The sequence below is a fragment of the Protopterus annectens genome, chromosome 4.part1 (assembly GCF_019279795.1).
Source record: "Protopterus annectens isolate FY-2018-M chromosome 4.part1, PAN1.0, whole genome shotgun sequence".
Taxonomy (NCBI): Eukaryota; Metazoa; Chordata; order Ceratodontiformes; family Protopteridae; genus Protopterus; species Protopterus annectens.
In genome coordinates, this window is record NC_056734.1 from 467,440,878 (window position 1) to 467,464,091 (window position 23,214).

General features: G+C 36.7%; 1 protein-coding gene across 1 annotated transcript in view; it reads left to right on the forward strand.

Annotated features, from left to right (window-relative positions):
- The window catches only part of LOC122801229 (mucin-4-like), a 279,676-nt gene that overhangs the window by 111,559 nt on the left and 144,903 nt on the right, over positions 1 to 23,214 (forward strand). The window contains exon 13 of the mRNA XM_044070782.1: positions 19,214 to 19,416. Coding sequence (XP_043926717.1) covers positions 19,214 to 19,416 — 203 coding nt within the window. The remainder of the gene's footprint in view (positions 1 to 19,213; positions 19,417 to 23,214) is intronic.

The following is a 23,214-nucleotide window of genomic DNA, read 5'->3' on the forward strand; positions in this document are numbered from 1 at the left end:
GACAAGAGCACTTAGCCAAGTACTAGCCTGTGAACCAATAATGGTAATTAAATGCTGTAAGAAGGTGAAGGCAGAAATTATATGCTTAGTAGATACAAGGTATGTACAAAAAAGAGAAACAAGAGAAACTTGAGGATTTGTGGGGAAAGAATATTTTATGGTCTGTAGGAAATTAGGGATGTTCTGGTATAGAGATTTTGGTAAACAATGAAATTAAAATACTAGATGATACAATATTAATACCAGGTTAGATGGTGAACGGTGTGCAGGATTATGTGAAATTTATGCATACACAAAATGATAGACATGATAAAATGTGCTATTAAGAAATATGCTTTGGTTACTACAGTTAATATGTTTATAATTATGTTAGGTGGCTTTAACTGCAATTTAAAAGAAGAGAGATGAAAAATGACACAAGATGTAACATACTAAAGGAAGATCTGATGTTGTTAATCTTCATTCATTCCTTACTGATGGGTGTCTGTTCCTTCCTCATAACCAAGCCAGCCATTATAACAAGCTCTTGCCAGCCAAAAAACTCTTGCTTTAAGTCTTACCCATAGTGCCCCTGTCTATATTACCTCAGATCTTGTTAGCCATGTACTGAATAAAGATGTGTCAGGCCAGCTCTCAGCTAAATCAATTACGAATGTTCGTATTTTGTCTATTAATAGAGCTTTTCTCTCTTTTTTTTCTTATACCCAGTTACCTACAGTTAGTTGCATACCTTCTGACTATTTGTGTGTGTCCCTCTCTCTCTTTCCTCCTTTTTATCAAGTAAGGTACTCTTTGTAGCATTGCTGGTACAGGCCTTCCCTTACCTCTGAGGTAATTTCCAATACCATTGTTGGTATTCAGCCCTTTTTCTTTCCTGTTTTACTGTATTAAAAAAAATAAATAAATAACGCCTTTCTTCTTCTAGTGTGATTAAGTGTGTGTTTCTGCTTTTTATGTTTTGTGGCTGAATTGTATAATATTTGTACTATGTCTGAGAAAAAGAGTACTACAGGGTTTAAGCACTGTGAAGAATGTGACAGGAAAATACCTAATGTTGATAGCCATACATCCTATGTTTATTGTCTGAGGGTACCTCATCTCACAGTAAAACCCCAGTGTGACATTTGTAAAGCCTTTAGCTCTCACACGTTGGTGGAAAGAAAAATAAACTTATGCTCAAAGGCCTTCTTAAATCTCTGTTTGCGGAGGCTATTTCTGAGGTGGAGGGTTCATCCCCTCCAAAGAAAGAACACAAAAAGAGAAGCAAATGTTTACCCTCTTCTCCTCACATTAGTGAGTCCAAATCTTTGGAACCGAAGGCTAAAATTTCTAAATTGGCACCAACATCCTTGACACCGGGCCTCAAACCCCCTCCATGGTGTCAGCTTTGATTCCAAGAACTCAGCAGCCTACTACAGTGCTGCCCTTGGCACCTATTACTCAAAGTCTGACTTCAACACCAAATGTGGCAACATTACCAACTTCCCTTTCGACACGTAAAATAGTCACTCCATCACCAGTCACTTCCCCCCTACCTGAACATTATGCTGGTCCTTCAACCTCGGTGCCGAAAGGTGAAATAACTGGTATTCCCCTTCAGTGGAGCCATTTGTTGGTCAACAATGTAGCCCATGCTAGAGCATCCTGTCTCCTTGTCAGGGCTATCCACCCACTCCTCCAGGAGCCTTTCGAAACTGGCCGTAGAGAGGCTTGTGGATCAGCTCCTGGTGGCCAGAGGTTTTCCAACACCCTCCAAATCCCCCCTCTCACCCAGAGCCAAGGATTGTGCTCCATGGACTCCTACATACTTTCCTCCTTCAACCTCCCTGGAGGTATTGGAGCCTTCATCACTGAGGTCAACCCCACTTCCAACTTCTTCGGCTCCATTGGTAGACCTTACCATGGCTCTGGAGTCTATCCTTTGGCCTTTGACTCATTCAGAGCTGGGCTATCCTTGGGGTCGACACTGGCCTGTCAATACCATGATCCCTAGTATAGCACCTGTTTTTTCCTCGGTGCCGTCTAATACGGTTCTGGTTGCTTTGGTGGAACCAGGTCCTCCCGTGGCTCCTTTCCTGGGAGTGGGTTTGTCAGAGTGAGGTGTAACTCTGATCCTGAGGATTTCTTTCCTGATTCTGGGCTCCCATCCCTCTTTGGGCAGACCTGCTTTCCAGGTGATGGAGAGGGCGCTTACTTTGGCAGGCTCCCAGCTGGTACCTTCTGTGCCGGAGACACATATAGACCTTTCCTCTGAGCCGCAGTTGACACAGCCCACTACTCAAGGGCACTGAGCATGGGAACCTGAAGACATCCTTCCACAAGGTACCCACTCTGCATAGTCCCCCTCAGATGCCCCCGCCTAAGAGGTACCTTGCAAGAGATTGTGCAAGAGGAAGCACGTGAATTCCCCTGAAAAATCCCTCACTGAAGATACAGACTACAATGAAGGGGAAGGATCCCCATGGTTGCCCCCTGAGGATGTCTCCTTTAGAGACATACTGGAGATCCTGAAGCAGAGGGAGGACTGGAAATCCACCACCCCTTCCTTAGAGATGTCTGTATTTTTGGAGGCTTTCTGTGCCCAGCCCTCTACTTCCTGGGTGACCCCACCTGCAGATGACCTGGTTTAGCTCATAGTGCAGTGTGCCTAGAAGAATCTGGATACCATTGAACCTATCCCCCAGTTACCAGACAAAATTCTTTCTCCTCCACAGGACAGTCCACACTGGTCCAAGGGCATGCCAGTAGATGTTATGGTTGTGGCAGCAGCCACTAAGGAGGAGATAGCCAAGGGGAGCTCTACTGTCCATCTCCCTAACAGAGAGTCTCAGGCAATAGACACTTGGGAAGCTAATGTACTCTTCAGCAACCTTCACCATTCAGTCCTTGAACTATCTGGCACACTTCACCTGGTTTGAGAGAGCTCTAATCTCAAAACTCTCAGAAACCCTTGCAGGAGCAGTTGCTGATGGGGTACATGACAAAGTTGCCTCACAGCTTGCCACCCTGGAATCTGTCTCTAACTCCTCCATGTGGTTGCTTTCTCATTCTACCGAAGGGGTGGCTAGAGCAGCTGGTGCAGGTGTTGTCACAAGATGCCATGCCTGGATGCACTTATGTGATTTTGTGTATCCCTTTAAGTCTTCCTTCCTGAATGCCCCCATAGAGGCCTTTTCTCTTTTTGGCCCTAAGGAAAAAGACACTTTAGCCAGGTGTGAAAAGGACGGTAAGACCTTGTTTGTGGTAGGCGTACATTTTTCCACCCCCTCAACAATCCTATTCTAAGAATCAGAGGAGTGAAAAATGTAGTACAAGAAATCCTAGGGTCCTTTCCGCAACACACGTGGTGAGTTTTCCCCCTGGGGCAAAGGGGGGAACTCAACCAGAAGACACCCCTTCAGAGGCAGAGGGGGTCCACATAATCAGGGATCCAGAGATTCCTTCTCTGGACAACCCTATCAGCGCTCCTGAAGAACAGCCCGATTGCTTACTTCTAGAAGCAGTTCGGGGATGATTTTCTCTGCACCACCTTGCTTGGAAAATGATAAGCACAGATCTTTTGGTGCAGACAATAATTGCCAGAGATTACCACATCTGGTTCTACCTTTACCTAAGTCAGCTGATGCATATTCCCACTGTTCAACCCAGTCAAAGGGCAGTAGCAGCTCAATAAATCCAAAAGCTGCTTCAAAAAAGGGCCATCCAAACAGTCCCACCAGACCAGATAGGATCTGGATTCTACTCACGGTTCTTTTTAATGCCAAAAAAGACAGGGTGCTGCAGGCCAATTCTGGACCTCAGCATCCTAAACAAATTTAGGCAAACTTCACAAACCAGTAGGCAAATCCAGAAATACAACTGAGAGCTGGGGCACTTGGAATCTCAGTTTATTGAGACAGCACAAACAAGGATTAAGCGCTTTCATAACAAAAACTTCATCAGTTGTATTTCTGGATTTGCCTACTGGTTTGTGGAGTTTGCCTTGGTTCATCTTTTTCATGGTTATCCTAAACAAATTTATCAAACAAATGAAATTCCAGATGGTCACAGTTCAGTCTATACTTCCTTTTCTGGAGAAAGATGATTGCATGTGCTTGATAGATCTTCAGGATGCATGTTGCCTGTACATTTTTTTTTTGGATCAGCAAATTTTTTTCCTCTGGGAAAAAATTCACTGATCCGTTTCTTCAAAATGTTGTGGTTTCATGCATTTGGGTTCGATAATAGATCATTCACTATTTCTAGCATTCAGTCATATAATATAAACCCCTTTCTGATAGCAACACATGTTCCTAGGGATTCCAACTTAATTACAGACAAATTGAGCAGATGCATTCTCCTGCCTCATGAGTGGTCCCTCAATCCTGTTGTAGCGGCCAAAATCTTCAGTTGCTAGGGCCAGCCTTGCTGTGATCTGTTTGTGTAACCCACAAATCACAAATGCAGCAGATACTTTGCCCTAATCCCCCCACAGGGGGAGTCCCTGAGGGGCACTCTGGTGCATGATTGTCGGACGGGACTTCTTTATGCATAACCTCCCCTTCCTCTGATCCCACAATTTTTGAAAAAAGCTCTTCAGTTGAAAAGCAGAGTAATCCCCATTGCACCCTACTGGCCCCGACAAATTTGGTTTCTATTTCTTTGGCCTCACCTAGTACATCAACCAAGGATTCTGGATCCATCTCCGGAATTGCTGTCACACTCACTTGGCTTCTCCATTTTCAGTAATTGCAAGGCAAAACAACCTGTCCTCCCCCTGTCCTCCACATTCTTCTGGCTTCCCATAAATCATCCACCAGGAAACTTTATTTAAACAAGTGGAAAAGATTCATAATTTGGTCTCATAAAAATGGAGTAAACCCCTTTTCAGCCCCACTTTCTACTATGCGAGATTACTTATCTAATCTCCTTCACTCAGGAGCTGCAGCATCAACTATTCAAGTACACTTGGTGCCAAAATTAAATTTTCATAATGGTTTCAAGGTCTCTTCCTTGATTTCACACCACCTCAGTAAAACATTTTTGAAAGGAGTTACACACATTAGGCTTCCCTTCAAACCGCCGACCGAGCTCTGGAATTTAACTTTAGATCTACAATCCTTGACTCTTCCTCCCTTTGAATCTGCTGCCAGTTGTAATCTGAAATTCTTATCCTGGAAGACTTTGTTCTTGGTGGTCATTACCTCAGCAAGATGAATTTCTGAGTTGCAAGCTTTGTGCATAAAACGTCCTTACATAGTGTTCCATAAGGACAGAGTATCACTCTGGACTAACCCTTCCTTTTTACCCAAAGTTAATTCAGACTTGACCATTAATCAAACCATAAATCTACCAGTTTTCTTTGCAAATTTTTCTAACAAAGGAGAATATTCACTACATTTGCTTAATGTGCATACACAATTGCGATTTTATCTTGCAAGAACTAAGTCATTATGAAATTCTGACCAGTTATTCGTGTCATTCTTAGGACCAAGATTAGGGAGACCTGTTTCCAAAGTTACTTTGTCTAAATGGTTGAGAGACTGTATTTGCTTCATTTATCGATGGAACAAAGCCTCACTACCATCTAAAGTCAAAACGCATTTCACAAGATCAGTTGCAATGTCTGTTGCTTTCCATGCAAGAGCTTCTATGGATGACATTTTGTGTGGCAGCAACATGGTCTACCCCTCATACCTTTATCACTCATTACAAATTGGTTATGGTTTCCAGGGGGAGAGCTTCCTTTGGTTCAGTGGCACTCAGGAATATTCTTCCATAGAGCCTCCCAGGAAACAAAGTAGCTAGGGACTCTTTCCCATCAGTGAGGAATGAATGAAGATTAAAAACATCAGATAAAGAAGTTATGTTCTTACCATAATATTCTATCTGTGTTGTTGATCTTCATTCATTCATTACAACCCACCCGCCATCCCCCTCCAAAAGACTCCTGGGGGTTCGGATATGGTCCTAGCCTATGATAAGGAAGTTGCAAGGAAAAATCCTCCACTTTCATTCCTTCTTTCTTCCTTACAGACAAACTTGATCTGAGGTAATATAGACAGGGGCACTATGGGTAAGACTTAGTTTGAGAGTTTTTTGAGTGGTGCAAGCTTGTTATAACGGCTGACTCGGTTCCGAGGATGGAACTGACACCCATCAGTAATGAATGAATGAAGTTCAACAACACTTATGGAACATTATGGTAAAAACATAACTTCTTTTTATAAATTCTTGATGACTACAGATAGAGCAAAAGACAATGGGCTTATTAAAGAAAAAAAATAAAACAAAGATAGGTGATGGAAAAGGAAAATGTTCTAATGAAATAGAAGAAGTAGAAGGATGTATGGAGATAGTTGAATTTTATAGAGTGGTGTGGACATAAAGCTAGCTGAAAGTATGAAGGAATAATCAGAGAAGGAGATTACAATTTAAAAAGTGGCAAGAGGTGATAAAAAGGGGAGACAAAAATGTTCACCAGGATTAGTTGGATTATGTTATGAATTTTATAAGTGAATGGAGATGAAAGAAATTTTATTTTTGCAAAGTATTAAATGAATGGTAAATTAAAGTAGTATTACACAGAGAAGTATGTAGTAAAGTGATAAAATGTATATGAAAAAATAAAAGAAAGAGATAATAAACTGGAGACCTATAAGATAGGGAATATTGATTATAAAATATGTATTAAAATAATTCAAAAAGGATGAAAAAAGGTTGAATGAGTTAAATAGGGGTGTGATACTTGCTTTTAAAAGAAGAAAAGTAAGGAGAATAATAATAGTAAAATAAATAATAAGAATTACTTTGTTAGAAAAAGAGAGAATACTAGTTACATGTTATTTGGAGAAGACATTTGATAAAATAAGTCATAAAGCCACATGAAAATTTTTGGAAGCATATATTATAGGTAAAAAATAATGGAAACCATAAAATGTGTTATGACAATTCATGGGTGAAAGTAATGGTGAATGGATAGATTGGAGGGTAGACGTCAGGGTAAAAAGAGAGTTAACCTGGGTGTCCTTTAAGTATGTATGTTTTTGTTTTAGTAATGAATGCAATTGTTCAAACTTTTATGTCAGAAATGGGTGCAGCATGTTGGAAAACTGGGAAATAAATTGATATATCAATATGTTTATATCCTACAGGTGAGTTGGTTATTGTAGTATAATATTGAAGACAGAGGAATGAAACCATCATAAAAATTTAAAAGTTTTTGAAAATGAGGGCTTGAGACTGAAGAAAGGAAAAAGAAAGGTGTTTGGTGAATAAAAAAGATGAATGCTATTTATTATAATAGGAAGGAAATTAGTATATTAGGGATTAAGTTTGAAGAATATAAAAATATAATGACTTAGTGGAAAGAGAGACTGGAATAACTAAAAAAGTTAGCATGGGGGAAATTTAGGTTGATATGTTTAATGCATATATTCTGGAAAAAATGGCCTTTGTTGGGGGAATTTATGTGTTTCCCAGAAAAATTGAAAAAGAGCTACTAAAATTTTTGTCAAGTTCATCTGGGGTTCTACAGTGAATCCTCTGTCTAAGAGGAATATTATATAATAAAAAAGAAGGGACTGAGATTAAAAATCACATTTGTCTAGCATCAGTGCTATATTCTGGGTTATAAAAACTATGAAAGACAGAGAAAAAATGGTGGGAATGTTGTTATATAAGACATATGAAAAATATTAAAACAAGTAAAAGGGAAAAGAAAGAATGAAGCAAATATGAAAAGGAAAGAGTCTGCAAATAAGGTAAATTTTGGAAATAATTAATGAATTTAGTGAGAAATGGATTGAGCGGTATAAAAAAAAACAAAATTATTTTTCTGGTATATCCATGTAGTGATCAATCAGATAATATTAAACATGCTATTAAGCAAGGAAGAAAAAGAGTTGATGAGTTTTATGATGCTGTAGATTTTTGTGGAGAATCCTTTTAATCAACTAACCTGGTAAAGGAAATATGAAATATAAAGTAATAAAGGAAAGATTGTGGTAGAATTGTAAGGCAGAAAAAACTGTAGAACACTGTTTTTTTTAGAATGTGAAATGAATACATTTTCTGGGAACAGTCTGAACTAGAATATAGGTGAGAGAGCTTTGTGGATATGACTATGGAAATTATATTACGTGGCAACTGTGAGAAAAGAAGGGATCTTGATAAATGGGATAAAATATTTGAGGCAGTTTTGGTATTGTTGAAGAAAATAAGCAAAGGATCATTGTGTAATAAAAACAAAAATGATGAATATGTATTGGCAGACAAGAGAAAATGGTTGTTGGAAAAGTAATAGGGGTATACAGGCAAATAATGTAGTGGAAGAAAAAAAGAAACATATGCTCATTTTTGTTGTATTAGACTTTTGTTAAATTAAAATTACTTTTTCTTTTTTATTACTGATTAACAAAAGCTATAGTATTGCCCATCCACAAGGGAGGCCCTACCACAGACCCTGACATGTGCTGGAATGTATCATCAAGGACTTTGACAGCAGGGATGTAATGAAAATCCAGTCTCTGAATCCAAACCAGTTTGTCTTTATGAAAAGTCAGAAATATTGGGGGAGCAAATGAATACAACTAAGGAAATTATTATTTTGAGCTAGGACACAATATCTGAATTATCTTTGCTAAGTTAACCTTATTAAGTTTAATGCTACTGGCTACCAAAAAGCAATTTGTTAAAAATGGAAATCAAAATTTAAACCAACTGTAATTGAAGTACTGAAGATTCTACAGGAGATAAAAAATAGAGGTAGGATCTTTAGAAAAGGGAAAGAACAAATTACATAGAAATAAATGAAATTTGTGGAAACAATACATGCAGAATAATGTTCAGCAGGAGGAGAGATGTTTAAGGGAAGGCAGGAACAGAGCAAATTATGTGATGGATTGAATAACAGTTGTTAAAAAGAAAGAAAATGTTTATGCAATGTAGAATGCATTAATATACAAATGTTAATATGCTTTTTTTTCTACTAATGTATGTGTCCCTATGTCTTAAGTGATAATTCAGTAAAAGTATACAAAAACAAAAACAAAAAATGCTACTTTTAAAATCTGTAACAGCTGGGACTAGACTACCAGTCACTGAATACCCTGAGATCTGTTTCTCAGGAATCAGCTTGGGATTAGTGCTTCTGGTTTGCTACTGCTGAGAGAAGGACTAGAGGGGTATTGATTTCCTGCTGGTCTCTGATCATCACTGTGTATGAGACTTCACTGAATGGTCCAATTGCAGTTCTAGTGAGAACCCACTTCAGGACCTTTGTGCAACTTGGCTGTTGTAGGTTCCATCCAGGGTATCTTCCAATACAACTACAGCAAGTGCACTTAACTCATTGACACCTGGGTTAATAGTACTTCTCAGGAAGCAACTTGGAATTATTGCTACTCTTTGCTTCTGGTGAGAGAAGGAACAGTGGAGCATTCATTCCTAGCTGTGTGGAGCTTTGTTGAGACCACCACTATCTCCACTACCAGACAAACAGCATGTCCAGTTATCCAGAATTATCTCCACTGCCAGACAGATAGCACCTTCAGTTATCAACTCCAAATCTCATAGGTGATACTTCATTATTCAGCCCATATTAGTAAGTATCTGAAACCATGGACTTGCATTTTCCACCTGTCTTTGTAACCAGATTGGTTGGCATGGGTATCTTGGGATAATGTAGCAATTAACTCATGTTTACTGACAGCCACCTTCTCCTTAAAATGAAGAAGTGTGTGAGTGATGTAGTTATATAATTTCATTGGAGGCAAAGATCTCACATGCATCCACTACACATGGCAAATGGGCTGTCAAGACCACACAATGCTATACTATACCTGTCACAATCAAACTAAGAAACTTCTGAAAACCAAGGATCTTCCAATAAAATGCAGAGAACCAACTGCAGAAAGGAAGCCACATGAACCACTGATCTAAAAACACCACAAACCAATTTTACTTAAGCTTAAAATTCTCCAGTAGCTTTTTGTCTGAATACCAACACCAGACTTCATCATAATTAAAAGAAACATCAGAGAATCCACATTTATACCAGCTCGTTCAATTGAATAATTGATGGTCAATTAACTAATTAAGAAATGAAAGTTCAATCACATTCAATACAGACAAAACACCTAGACCTACATATGCTGAGGCTCTTACATGTAACCTACTTAAACCACAAAAGCTTTCTAAATGTAACGTAAGAAACAAGTACCCTCAGCAACCTCACAAATATGCAACTCAGGCAACACTAACCATGAAAAATTAATCCAAGACTCTCGGTCACTCAAATCAAAAGCCCATAAGGCAAAACTCCACACAATCCAACCTCCTAGTCTTAGGTGATTCCATAGTGAGACACACTGATGTACCCTTCACAAGGCTGAGTATGGAGAGGATCAAAGATAGTTGGCTATCAGGTGGCATAATTCACCATATCATGCATGCACTCAAGTTCTTGCACCACAAATAAACATTTGGCACTGTCATAGTACACATGGGAATAAATGACTTGAGACATACATCCATGGACTATATGAAAAGAGACATACAGGATATCTCAGAATATGTAACTGAGGGTGGTATGAACCTAGCCTTGATCAGCATTTTACCTTCACTTAGAATGATGCCACAGTTTGAGCAATGATTGATGATAATTAATGGCTTAGGTCCTGGTTTTATTCAAAGGGGGTACAATATATATCTGTCTGAAAAGACATGATAGACAGTCTTAACTGTTTTGCTAGGCATGGCCTGCACCAGGCCTCCCAAAACTTTTGTATATTTGCAAAAACATTAGCCACACCCATCATGCCTTTTTCAAGAAAAGTCAGTCGTCAAAATCTTCCAACACAGCCAAACAAAATTTGGAAGACATGATGGTATTGCTGCTCAATGTCAGGAGCCTAAAAAGAAAACTATACTCCATACAGGCAATCCTTTACCTAAACCTCATTGGTATATGAATCATAGCAGTGACTTGGTTCAAGAATATTGACAGCATCCCATCAGTGCAAGATTTCAGTGCCTACTGCATGTTCAGACCGACCACACTAGATGAAGGCACTAAAGGCAGACGTGCCTTTATATTCATAAAACAAAACTATACCATTAGAGTTGTTAAGCAGGATAATGACTTGGAACTCCTTCATTTCCAATGGGTCTACTTTACATTATTAAAATTACACTTCTCTGAAATTTAAAACCACGAGATGACTACACTGAAAACCTATTTTAATGAAGGGGTCAGAGGTCACCGGAATTTTACTTCAGGAAAGAAACCAGTTGGCCATTACTCCAAAATAAACAAACCAAAGCATATCAAACCCACCCAAGTGAGGGGCTGCACCCCCTACCCCCTTAACTAAACATACTAACTCTGAGATCACACTATAGTGGGAAAAAGACCAAATTTCCCCATGTTGGCCAACTGGTTCCTGTCCCAAAGTAAAATTCCAGTGATCTAACCATTCATTAAAGTAGGTTTTCAGTGTAGTCATATTGTGGTTTTAAAATTCGGAGAAGTGTAATTTTCGAAACTGTAAAGGACACCCTGTCCAATTTACCATTAACAAAACTCCAGCTCACATTTTAGCTAACTATAGGACTCCCTCTATAAACCACTTAACTTATGACTCAGTTTTATTTAATATGGAAGCCCTAATCATTCAGACAAACACCATTTACTTAGGGGACTTTAACTAATCCTTCGTTAACTGGAAGTAGTATCTAACCCTAAACATGTATGTCCAGAGATTTATGGACTTCATAAATACAAATTCACTGAAGCAGTTAGTCCTTACCTCAAAAAGAGGTAACAAAATATTGTACTTGGTTCTTACTAATATAGGACAGTTCTTTTCCCGTCCAGCTGGAGCACCCTGTCAGTTCAAATCAGGCCATAGATCAGTCATATTCACCATAATACTGAAGCAGGAAGTATCCTCTAATAAGTCATTATTCAGAGAATATGCCAAAACATATCTATTAAAACTGAGTGATGACCTGGCAAAATTCAGCTTTTGCTTCCACCCTGAGTACCCCTCTGTAAACACATATTCTTCAACTGGAAATTCTATGAGCATGTAAATAACTGCATTGAAACATCTGTCCCCATCCAAAATAAATACAATGTCAACTTTGAAAATAAACCCTTATGATAGAACCCTAATATATTCAGGCTCTACAATAAAAGCAAAAAGCTTGTAAAAGTAAATATAATTCTGCAAATTCCTAAAAAACTCTTGCTAAGGCTTAAAGAGAAATGTGGACCCAATTAAATCAATGAAAGCTAGATATGAGGGAAAAGTAGCAACCCAGGCAAAACACAATCACATAGTCTTTTTTAACTATGTCAGAAATATAAGAAATAAGGTTCAAAATTGCACCAAGTTAATAATAAATGATATCATATACTTTAAGTTGAAGTTAATACTAATGATATCACATACTAAGCCTGAAAATGCAGCCACTTTTCTAGCAGATTCATGCAGTTCTCACTTCACCCCCACACTTGCCCAGACCCCTTATCAACATTCTCACTTCATCCTCAAATTTCCAAGGAACAAGTCTTAAATGCACTATCCAAGGCCAAGAAGACTTCTTCTGTGGGGTCAGGTAACATACCAGGTTGTCTGTTGGTCAGTCTGAAGCATGACTTCTCAAATCCCCTATAGAAGCTCTTTCAGTATTAGCCTACAAAAAGATGTGTACCAAATGACTGAAGGATTGAACATTCACCCCCATGAAAAAAGATGTGGTGTCATAACTATAGACCTATAAGCTTGATCAGCCTCATCTGCAAGGCTATAGATAGGATCATTATGGAATTAATAAAGAAAGAGATAGGCAATCTATAAAGTATTGGTCTGAGCCAGTTTGGTCTAGTCAGTGGCAGATCCTGCCTACTCAGTTTAGGTGCCTTCTTTGAGAAGGTCACCAAAGCAATAGATGAGGATAAAATGTTCACATCACATATCTGGAACTCACAAAGGCAATCTGATACCATCTCCTATTCAGGTGTAGTCAATTAACGTATCCAGCTAAATGTAATCCCTCTGTAACTCATTGGATAGTAAACTGGCTTACAAATAAAACCCAAGAAATTAGGGTGGGTGGCTCTACATCCACCAAGGGACCTGTCACTAGAATACACCAGATCTTGGTCCTCTGGTCTCTCTTTTTTGGCATCTACTTCTCAAGAATCAAGGCAAATGTTGAGGGTATATGGCTGGCAAAGTTTGCAGAAATCTGTAAACTCGGTGTCATCATAAACTCTCCAAAGACACCAAGATCCTTCATGATGGTTTGTCACAAACAAATGCTGGTGTCAAAACCATGGCTTAAAACTAAATGCCAAAAAAATACATAATTGTATCTTTCAGCAAGCAGGCAAGTTGTCCCCTGCAATAATCACACTGACAAAACTGCCATGAAAATTGACCTAGTAGTGAGAGACCTGGGAACATATATCAACAATGAGGTGTCATTTGACCACCATATGCCAACTTTTATTAGGAAATACTTCATTATACCACACCTTATTAACAAGAATATGGCATCCAAATCTATGGAGGTGACCATTCCACTGTACACTGCACTCGTTAGTCCAATCATTTAATATAATGCCTCCACATGTGCCTGTCCAAGCACCTGACTTGTCTCAAATGACCACAACATTTTCTCACAAAGAAAATCAAGAGACTAAATCACAAAAGCTACTATGACTGCTGCAAAGCCCTATCTCTCTTTCTAGTGTCTTAAAGTTGCTAAGGGGAGATCTCTGCCTCATATCTAGAACCTCTACCAACCCCATCATTGCAGACCTTCTACACATGTGTGAGTCCAGTAGTGGCAATATGAGGGGGATACATATTTCTCACAGAGAATATAATTTGCATGGAACTTTGTTCTTCTCCATGTGATGCTAAGTATATCCCTCAAGTTATTTAAGTGCAACCTAGACGCATGGATGGGAAACCATAGGTTCACTACTGGTTTCACACCTTTGACCATTATTGATGAAGGGAACAAGTAACATGTAAATACCTACTCCAGGGCTATGTTTTTCATGCTTACTGTGTAAAGGGTTCTCTCACAGTACTAAAGGATTATCTCCCCTGGGGTTATGCAAGACCTCAGCACAAATACAGAGACCTTGCCACTAAGCTACTAAGGCTATAAACTCTGTAGGAATGCATGACTATGCTGTTATGATCCTGACAGATCAATAGCTTAGAAAGTACTTACAAACTTATGAACAAAGTAAAAATGTATGTAGACAACTTACCTTGAGTAGCTAAGGCCCTTGATACTATTCCTCACTATAATATCACTGACAATATGATCAGATGTAATATAAATCCCTATGTAAATTATTAGACAAATAACTGATTTAATGACAGAGCATACTATATTAAAGCTGGTGGCACACTATCCTCAAAAAGATTATCATCAGTTATGTATGCAACAGTTCTGTTCTAGAGTGTCTCCTATTTGGCATTTTTTATGTCTCAACTGTCATCAAAGATGTTTTTCTTTCCAAGTTTGCAAATGAGTGAAAGCTTGGAGTTATCATCAACTCCTCCGAAAGGACCTAACTTAAACTCTTGCATGTCAAGATTATGATAAAAAACTGAACATCAAAAAGTGCAGCATCATAAAGTTTTGGAAGTTCAAACTGTCACATCTTCAACATCAGTGATGCACTCCTTAAAACAATGCTGTAAATGCAGACCTAGGCACCTTCAGGGATGATAAATAATTATTTGACCACCATTAGAAAAGCCTGTTATCTCACCCAGCTGATTACCAAGAGCTTCTCATCTGAAGTCATCATTGTCCTCTGCTCATCTCTCTTCAGGCCCATAGTAGAATATAATGTACCCTTTAGTGTCTGTCTATCTGTCTAATGACATAAACCTACTTGAAAAACTGCAGCAATTTCTCATTAGGTATTTCTTGGGCATGAGCTCCCTAAGGTATCCAGAGCAAGAACCAGTTGCTCTTAACAGGCTCCATACTGCAGAAGGACTGACCAAAATAAATGAAGAGGGCCTTACATTCCATCATCTCTGTAGTTCTCATCATCATCATCCAGTTATCGGTAGTTTCAGTGCAACCATACAAACAATTTCACCTCAGTAAAACCCTCTAATGCAATAACCTCACAGTAATTTTTGGCAGTGAGATGAGATTAGAGATGTATCAGAGTCCAACACAGAGGAGAAAAGGACAGTGCAAAGCAGCAACAAAAATAGTGATAACCACCAGTAAAGTGTAGGTTATCATTAGTACACAACAATCAAGTTAAATAATTAACTATAGTGATAACCACCAGTAAAGTGTAGGTTATCATTAGTACACAACAATCAAGTTAAATAATTAACTATAGTGATAACCACCAGTAAAGTGTAGGTTATCATTAGTACACAACAATCAAGTTAAATAATTAACTATAGTGATAACCACCAGTAAAGTGTAGGTTATCATTAGTACACAACAATCAAGTTAAATAATTTACTATAGTGATAACCACCAGTAAAGTGTAGGTTATCATTAGTACACAACAATCAAGTTAAATAATTAACTATAGTGATAACCACCAGTAAAGTGTAGGTTATCATTAGTACACAACAATCAAGTTAAATAATTAACTATAGTGATAACCACCAGTAAAGTGTAGGTTATCATTAGTACACAACAATCAAGTTAAATAATTAACTATCTGTCTAATGACATAAACCTACTTGAAAAACTGCAGCAATTTCTCATTAGGTATTTCTTGGGCATGAGCTCCCTAAGGTATCCAGAGCAAGAACCAGTTGCTCTTAACAGGCTCCATACTGCAGAAGGACTGACCAAAATAAATGAAGAGGGCCTTACATTCCATCATCTCTGTAGTTCTCATCATCATCATCCAGTTATCAGTAGTTTCAGTGCAACCATACAAACAATTTCACCTCAGTAAAACCCTCTAATGCAATAACCTCACAGTAATTTTTGGCAGTGAGATGAGATTAGAGATGTATCAGAGTCCAACACAGAGGAGAAAAGGACAGTGCAAAGCAGCAACAAAAATAGTGATAACCACCAGTAAAGTGTAGGTTATCATTAGTACACAACAATCAAGTTAAATAATTAACTATAGTGATAACCACCAGTAAAGTGTAGGTTATCATTAGTACACAACAATCAAGTTAAATAATTAACTATAGTGATAACCACCAGTAAAGTGTAGGTTATCATTAGTACACAACAATCAAGTTAAATAATTAACTATAGTGATAACCACCAGTAAAGTGTAGGTTATCATTAGTACACAACAATCAAGTTAAATAATTAACTATAGTGATAACCACCAGTAAAGTGTAGGTTATCATTAGTACACAACAATCAAGTTAAATAATTAACTATAGTGATAACCACCAGTAAAGTGTAGGTTATCATTAGTACACAACAATCAAGTTAAATAATTAACTATAGTGATAACCACCAGTAAAGTGTAGGTTATCATTAGTACACAACAATCAAGTTAAATAATTAACTATAGTGATAACCACCAGTAAAGTGTAGGTTATCATTAGTACACAACAATCAAGTTAAATAATTAACTATAGTGATAACCACCAGTAAAGTGTAGGTTATCATTAGTACACAACAATCAAGTTAAATAATTAACTATAGTGATAACCACCAGTAAAGTGTAGGTTATCATTAGTACACAACAATCAAGTTAAATAATTAACTATAGTGATAACCACCAGTAAAGTGTAGGTTATCATTAGTACACAACAATCAAGTTAAATAATTAACTATAGTGATAACCACCAGTAAAGTGTAGGTTATCATTAGTACACAACAATCAAGTTAAATAATTAACTATAGTGATAACCACCAGTAAAGTGTAGGTTATCATTAGTACACAACAATCAAGTTAAATAATTAACTATAGTGATAACCACCAGTAAAGTGTAGGTTATCATTAGTACACAACAATCAAGTTAAATAATTAACTATAGTGATAACCACCAGTAAAGTGTAGGTTATCATTAGTACACAACAATCAAGTTAAATAATTAACTATAGTGATAACCACCAGTAAAGTGTAGGTTATCATTAGTACACAACAATCAAGTTAAATAATTAACTATAGTGATAACCACCAGTAAAGTGTAGGTTATCATTAGTACACAACAATCAAGTTAAATAATTAACTATAGTGATAACCACCAGTAAAGTGTAGGTTATCATTAGTACACAACAATCAAGTTAAATAATTAACTATAGTGATAACCACCAGTAAAGTGTAGGTTATCATTAGTACACAACAATCAAGTTAAATAATTAACTATAGTGATAACCACCAGTAAAGTGTAGGTTATCATTAGTACACAACAATCAAGTTAAATAATTAACTATAGTGATAACCACCAGTAAAGTGTAGGTTATCATTAGTACACAACAATCAAGTTAAATAATTAACTATAGTGATAACCACCAGTAAAGTGTAGGTTATCATTAGTACACAACAATCAAGTTAAATAATTAACTATAGTGATAACCACCAGTAAAGTGTAGGTTATCATTAGTACACAACAATCAAGTTAAATAATTAACTATAGTGATAACCACCAGTAAAGTGTAGGTTATCATTAGTACACAACAATCAAGTTAAATAATTAACTATAGTGATAACCACCAGTAAAGTGTAGGTTATCATTAGTACACAGCAATCCAGTTAAATAATTAACTATAGTGATAACCACCAGTAAAGTGTAGGTTATCATTAGTACACAACAATCCAGTTAAATAATTAACTATAGTGATAACCACCAGTAAAGTGTAGGTTATCATTAGTACACAACAATCCAGTTAAATAATTAACTATAGTGATAACCACCAGTAAAGTGTAGGTTATCATTAGTACACAACAATCAAGTTAAATAATTAACTATAGTGATAACCACCAGTAAAGTGTAGGTTATCATTAGTACACAACAATCAAGTTAAATAATTAACTATAGTGATAACCACCAGTAAAGTGTAGGTTATCATTAGTACACAACAATCAAGTTAAATAATTAACTATAGTGATAACCACCAGTAAAGTGTAGGTTATCATTAGTACACAACAATCAAGTTAAATAATTAACTATAGTGATAACCACCAGTAAAGTGTAGGTTATCATTAGTACACAACAATCAAGTTAAATAATTAACTATAGTGATAACCACCAGTAAAGTGTAGGTTATCATTAGTACACAACAATCAAGTTAAATAATTAACTATAGTGATAACCACCAGTAAAGTGTAGGTTATCATTAGTACACAACAATCAAGTTAAATAATTAACTATAGTGATAACCACCAGTAAAGTGTAGGTTATCATTAGTACACAACAATCAAGTAAAATAATTAACTATAGTGATAACCACCAGTAAAGTGTAGGTTATCATTAGTACACAACAATCAAGTAAAATAATTAACTATAGTGATAACCACCAGTAAAGTGTAGGTTATCATTAGTACACAACAATCAAGTTAAATAATTAACTATAGTGATAACCACCAGTAAAGTGTAGGTTATCATTAGTACACAACAATCAAGTTAAATAATTAACTATAGTGATAACCACCAGTAAAGTGTAGGTTATCATTAGTACACAACAATCAAGTTAAATAATTAACTAGAGCAAATTCAAAAAGAAAAAAAAAAAACGAAACAGGAAACAGATATATTTTGTAAAAAAAAGAAGCCAGACACATGAATTAAGCAACCGATTGCTGTCATTTTGCTCTCTGAACCTCATTCAAATTAGACAGACATCAAATGGCTTAAATGGACTATTGCTTAGTAGCAGCCTTTAAATATGTGACAGTATCAAACTGGTATCTTTATGTTTTTTACAAGAAATATATTTCATTAGAGTTCACACTGTCTTGCACATCAGAACTTACTTTAATGTGGACATGTGTAATTGCATTAGAGAATAGTGGACTGTGCATAGAATAAATCAGCAAGACAAAAATGATAGGGTTACCAGTGTTACAGGAAAACAAAGAACAAAAATAAATAAATTAGCTAAGGAGTATTTTGTTGAGAAGAAAATCTAAAATAGTAAACATAATATTTAATATTTGTGGTTTATATTTTCTGGAATAATGCATAGAAATTGTATTGCTGCCATTCTCTGTTTACTTTTTTATTTTTCATGTTTTACTTAGAAACTGCATATGGTGAGCCTCATTTCACTACTATGGATGGAAAAAGTTTTACCTTTAATGGTCTTGGTGATTTCATACTTGTGAATACCACAGATGAAAATAGTTTGTTTATTCTGGAAGGTCGCACAAATCAAACAAGTGGTGACCCGTATACCAGCTTCATAGATGTTGCTGCACAGTATACCTCTAAGACAACAAATAAGGTATGTAGCATCAGACATTTTCATTATACTGAAAGCCTTGCTATAATGAATATTTCCATCTCTGTCTCTCTGTATATATGTCTTTCCCTCTATCTGTTTGATATATCAAATCAAAACTGAATTAAAATTAAAAGCAGAAAATAAAAGACTGAAATGACAAAATACAAAAACATGCAATGATGAATAACTTAAATGGCAGGTGTAGTGAAAGTGTATAAATAGTGAAATGTCTATTAACTTATTCAAAATTGGAAACTTGAATTTCAGTGCTAACAAAGAACCTGATCTGTCTTTGGATTCAAACAATGCATGTGGAAATAAACTGAAGTACATTCATGAATTCTTATAAGCTTTAGGAACATTTTCTTCTATCTGAGGAAAAGCTTTTTTGTTCAACAAACTCTTAACAAGTCCCTCTGTTACTCACATGTAGAACATTTCTACGGCTTAAAAAAGCACTGATAAGTAGACTGCAACCATGTAGTATACAGATATATACATACATATAGATATAGGTATAGCTATACTGTTTTAAATACCAGCATGAGTTCTCATTTATGCAAAGAGTAAACACCACAACATGGAATTGTGTTAATGCTTTCCTCATTACTGTCTGCCATTGGTAAATTCACAAAGTCATAAAAACATTTTAAGGCAAGATTACACATGGTATAAACCATTTGAAATCTAAGTCATTTATAACATGCATACTTAGTATATGAAACAAGGCACTGATTAACTCACATGTTACATTCTGGAACATTCTTTCCAATCATAGTTTACATTCTTAAACTGACAGAATAATACAGTCATTATTCATTAACGATTAAACTTGCTACTGATTTGCATATTCTCTTACACACTGCAGAGTTTCTCATGTCTTCAGTAATTTTCATTTACACAAGTAAACAATGTATTCATTACAGGGCTTGTAATTAGGCAAGGCAAACTGCAAAGACATATTATTTATTTTTATGAGTGCTTCTCCTAGGCAAGCAATGTTTGTTTTATAACAAAGTAGAGCTATGAGTTCCAAAGAAGCTTTTTTGACATATATCGACTCTACTGGGTCTATATTACCTTATCGAATGATGAAAAGAGCGAACGCTCTTTCATCGAACTGAAAAAGTTCGAAACCACTAAATAGTGAAGACACGGACCATCAATTTTTTTTCCCAGGGAAACAAAATCGGTGGGCCGTCTTCAGAACTTTGCCATTTCCTCTGTTATGGTGCGATCTCAAAGTTGGTATATTTAAGTAGGGGGGTGTGGGGGGCTATTGGAGGATGTTGGGGTCAAAGCCCACCACTTCATTTTGTGTTTAAATTTATTTATTTTTTATTTTTTACAGAGCAGGGATTTTTTTTCCCTGGGAAAAAATTGCTGTTCAATGTCGTCACTCTTTAGGGGTTTCGACCTTTTCGGTTTGATGAAAAAGCATTTGCTCTTTTCATTGTTCGATAAGGTAATATAGACCTGCTGTCCCATACTGCACAAAATACAAGCATGTTTTTGGTCTAATTTCCCAAGAATAATTCTGAAATGCATAAATTCATTTTGAAAATCGTAATATCTAAAATAATTCTACAAGAGAAAATACATTCTGAAACCTATATTTTTTTGAAATTTCAAGACATACTTGAAAGTTTCCATGCAACAATCCATATTGCAAGACTGATGTGATTATAAAAAAAAAAAAAAAAACACTTTTTATCCAATAGCCACAGTCCTTTACTTTCTTCACACCAATATACTTGTTAAGGTAAGTTATCATGGAATTTCATAAGGAACATTTCAGAAATGCAAGTGGCATGATTATAATTATTATCAGTACAATACAAACATGCACCTTCCTGTGGGGCGGGGGTGGGAGTGGGGGCTTGCACAGCACATAGCAGTCCCACTGCATTTGTACTTGATCTTCAAGTTCCTGCAATTTAAAAGAAAATAAATAGATATATAGAAAAAGATATAAAATCAGTGGTGTATATTATCATATGCTGGTGAAAGTGAGTTTTGCTGAATACCATTCTACATTATACTCCATTTTGTATATTTTATTTGCAGTCTATATCTTGGTTATATAGCATATTAGTGTTCAGTATTAAATACTTCATAAGTGCATGTCTAAGTTATTTTAAATCAATTTCAGTTCATTATTTCAAATGATTATATCAGTGTGGGGGGATGTTTTGCTGCATAGTGAATCTTTTGCTTTCATATTCATGTCCCTGAACCATCAAATTCTGTTCTCTTTCATCTTCTCTGGAAATGGAGCTACTTTGATGTCATAATGTAATTCTCTCTCCCACAGTGTGAATCTTACCACCTGTCTCAGGTACTTCACCTCCATCACCTCTAGCTTCCTTAACTTCTCTGCGTTTAACGCCCAGGTTTCTGTACTGTACAAAGTTACTAGTCACACTTCAGTTTCTTTGGCATTCTTCTGTCACACACTGTCCCTGATACTCTATGTCTATTGGGTGTAGCTCCCCTGATTTAACCTTTGACCTCCTCATTCTGATTACCCTTCTCCACAACTACCCCTCTCAGAGACTTGAAACTGTTAACCCTGTTCCACAGGTTTGCATTCTGTCTCAAATTTTACCTTCTTCTTATTTCCTCTTTTTGCTGCTATGATACATTTCTTGTCTGCACAAAGTTTCATCCCATGTTCCTTTAGTCTTGCATTCCATTTCCCTATAACTTGCTGAAATTCTTATTCACCCTTTGCTTGTAAAAATACATTGTTTACATACAGCAACTTTGCTAATTTGTCCCCATAAACTGTTTTGGAAATCTAGTCCATCACCAGTAGGAACAGCAGTGGGTTCAGAACTGAACACTAATGTACACTTATTCTCACTGGGAACTCCCATGTGAGACCAAACACTGTTTGCACTTGTCTCATTTTGTCATTTCACATAGCCACACTAATTCTACCACTGTTTCTCTGACTTTGAACCATCAAATAAATACCCAAATCAGCTTTCTTAGCATCTTGTCATATGCTTTCACCAAGTCTAGGACTATACAGCAGAAGCATACCTGATTCAGTTAGCACTCTGTGCAGGCATTATGAAACAGCACCCCACCCCCTCAGCTCTTCAAGTGAAGAACAAAAAAAAGAGCTTATCTGTAATAAGTGATGGGTTTCTTACAATTAGATCTATACAACCCACCCCCCCCCCTTACAGCTGATTGTGGCCCTCAGAGATTTATGATGTGGGGAAACTGTTTCAGGGGTGATGTCTTTGAAATCTCCGATTCTATGTCGTTTCCTCACTAGCAGGAAGTCTAACTTGAGTTGCATGTTGACTATTCTTTTATGTGATTTTCTGACGTCTGTCTTGTTGAACCATGTATTGGCCATTATCAAGCCATTTGCCAAAAAAACCTCTAGAATGACTTCTTCTTTATTCCTGTAGCCCCACCTGTCACATACATACATACCTGTGTAGACACAGGCATTCCTCATATCCTGTTCTGTCTGTCTGTCCCAGTATGAGCATTCTGGTCCCCATTATCAAGATCAACTTATGATGTTGCTTGCATGTATCCTAAAGAGACTTTGACGTCTACAGGTACAGTCAAGACCACCTAAGCAAGCAATTGTTCAAACCAGTTTGTTTTATCTAATATGTGTTCAGATAAGTATTGCTTGCCAATGATTTCACTGTAGTACTGCAGTGATATGAGTGCTATGAATATAACATTTCAATCATATAAAATACACAGTAACATACTTTAAATGTGTTCTATTTAAAGCAAATAGTTATTAACAGTGTAAAACATAAC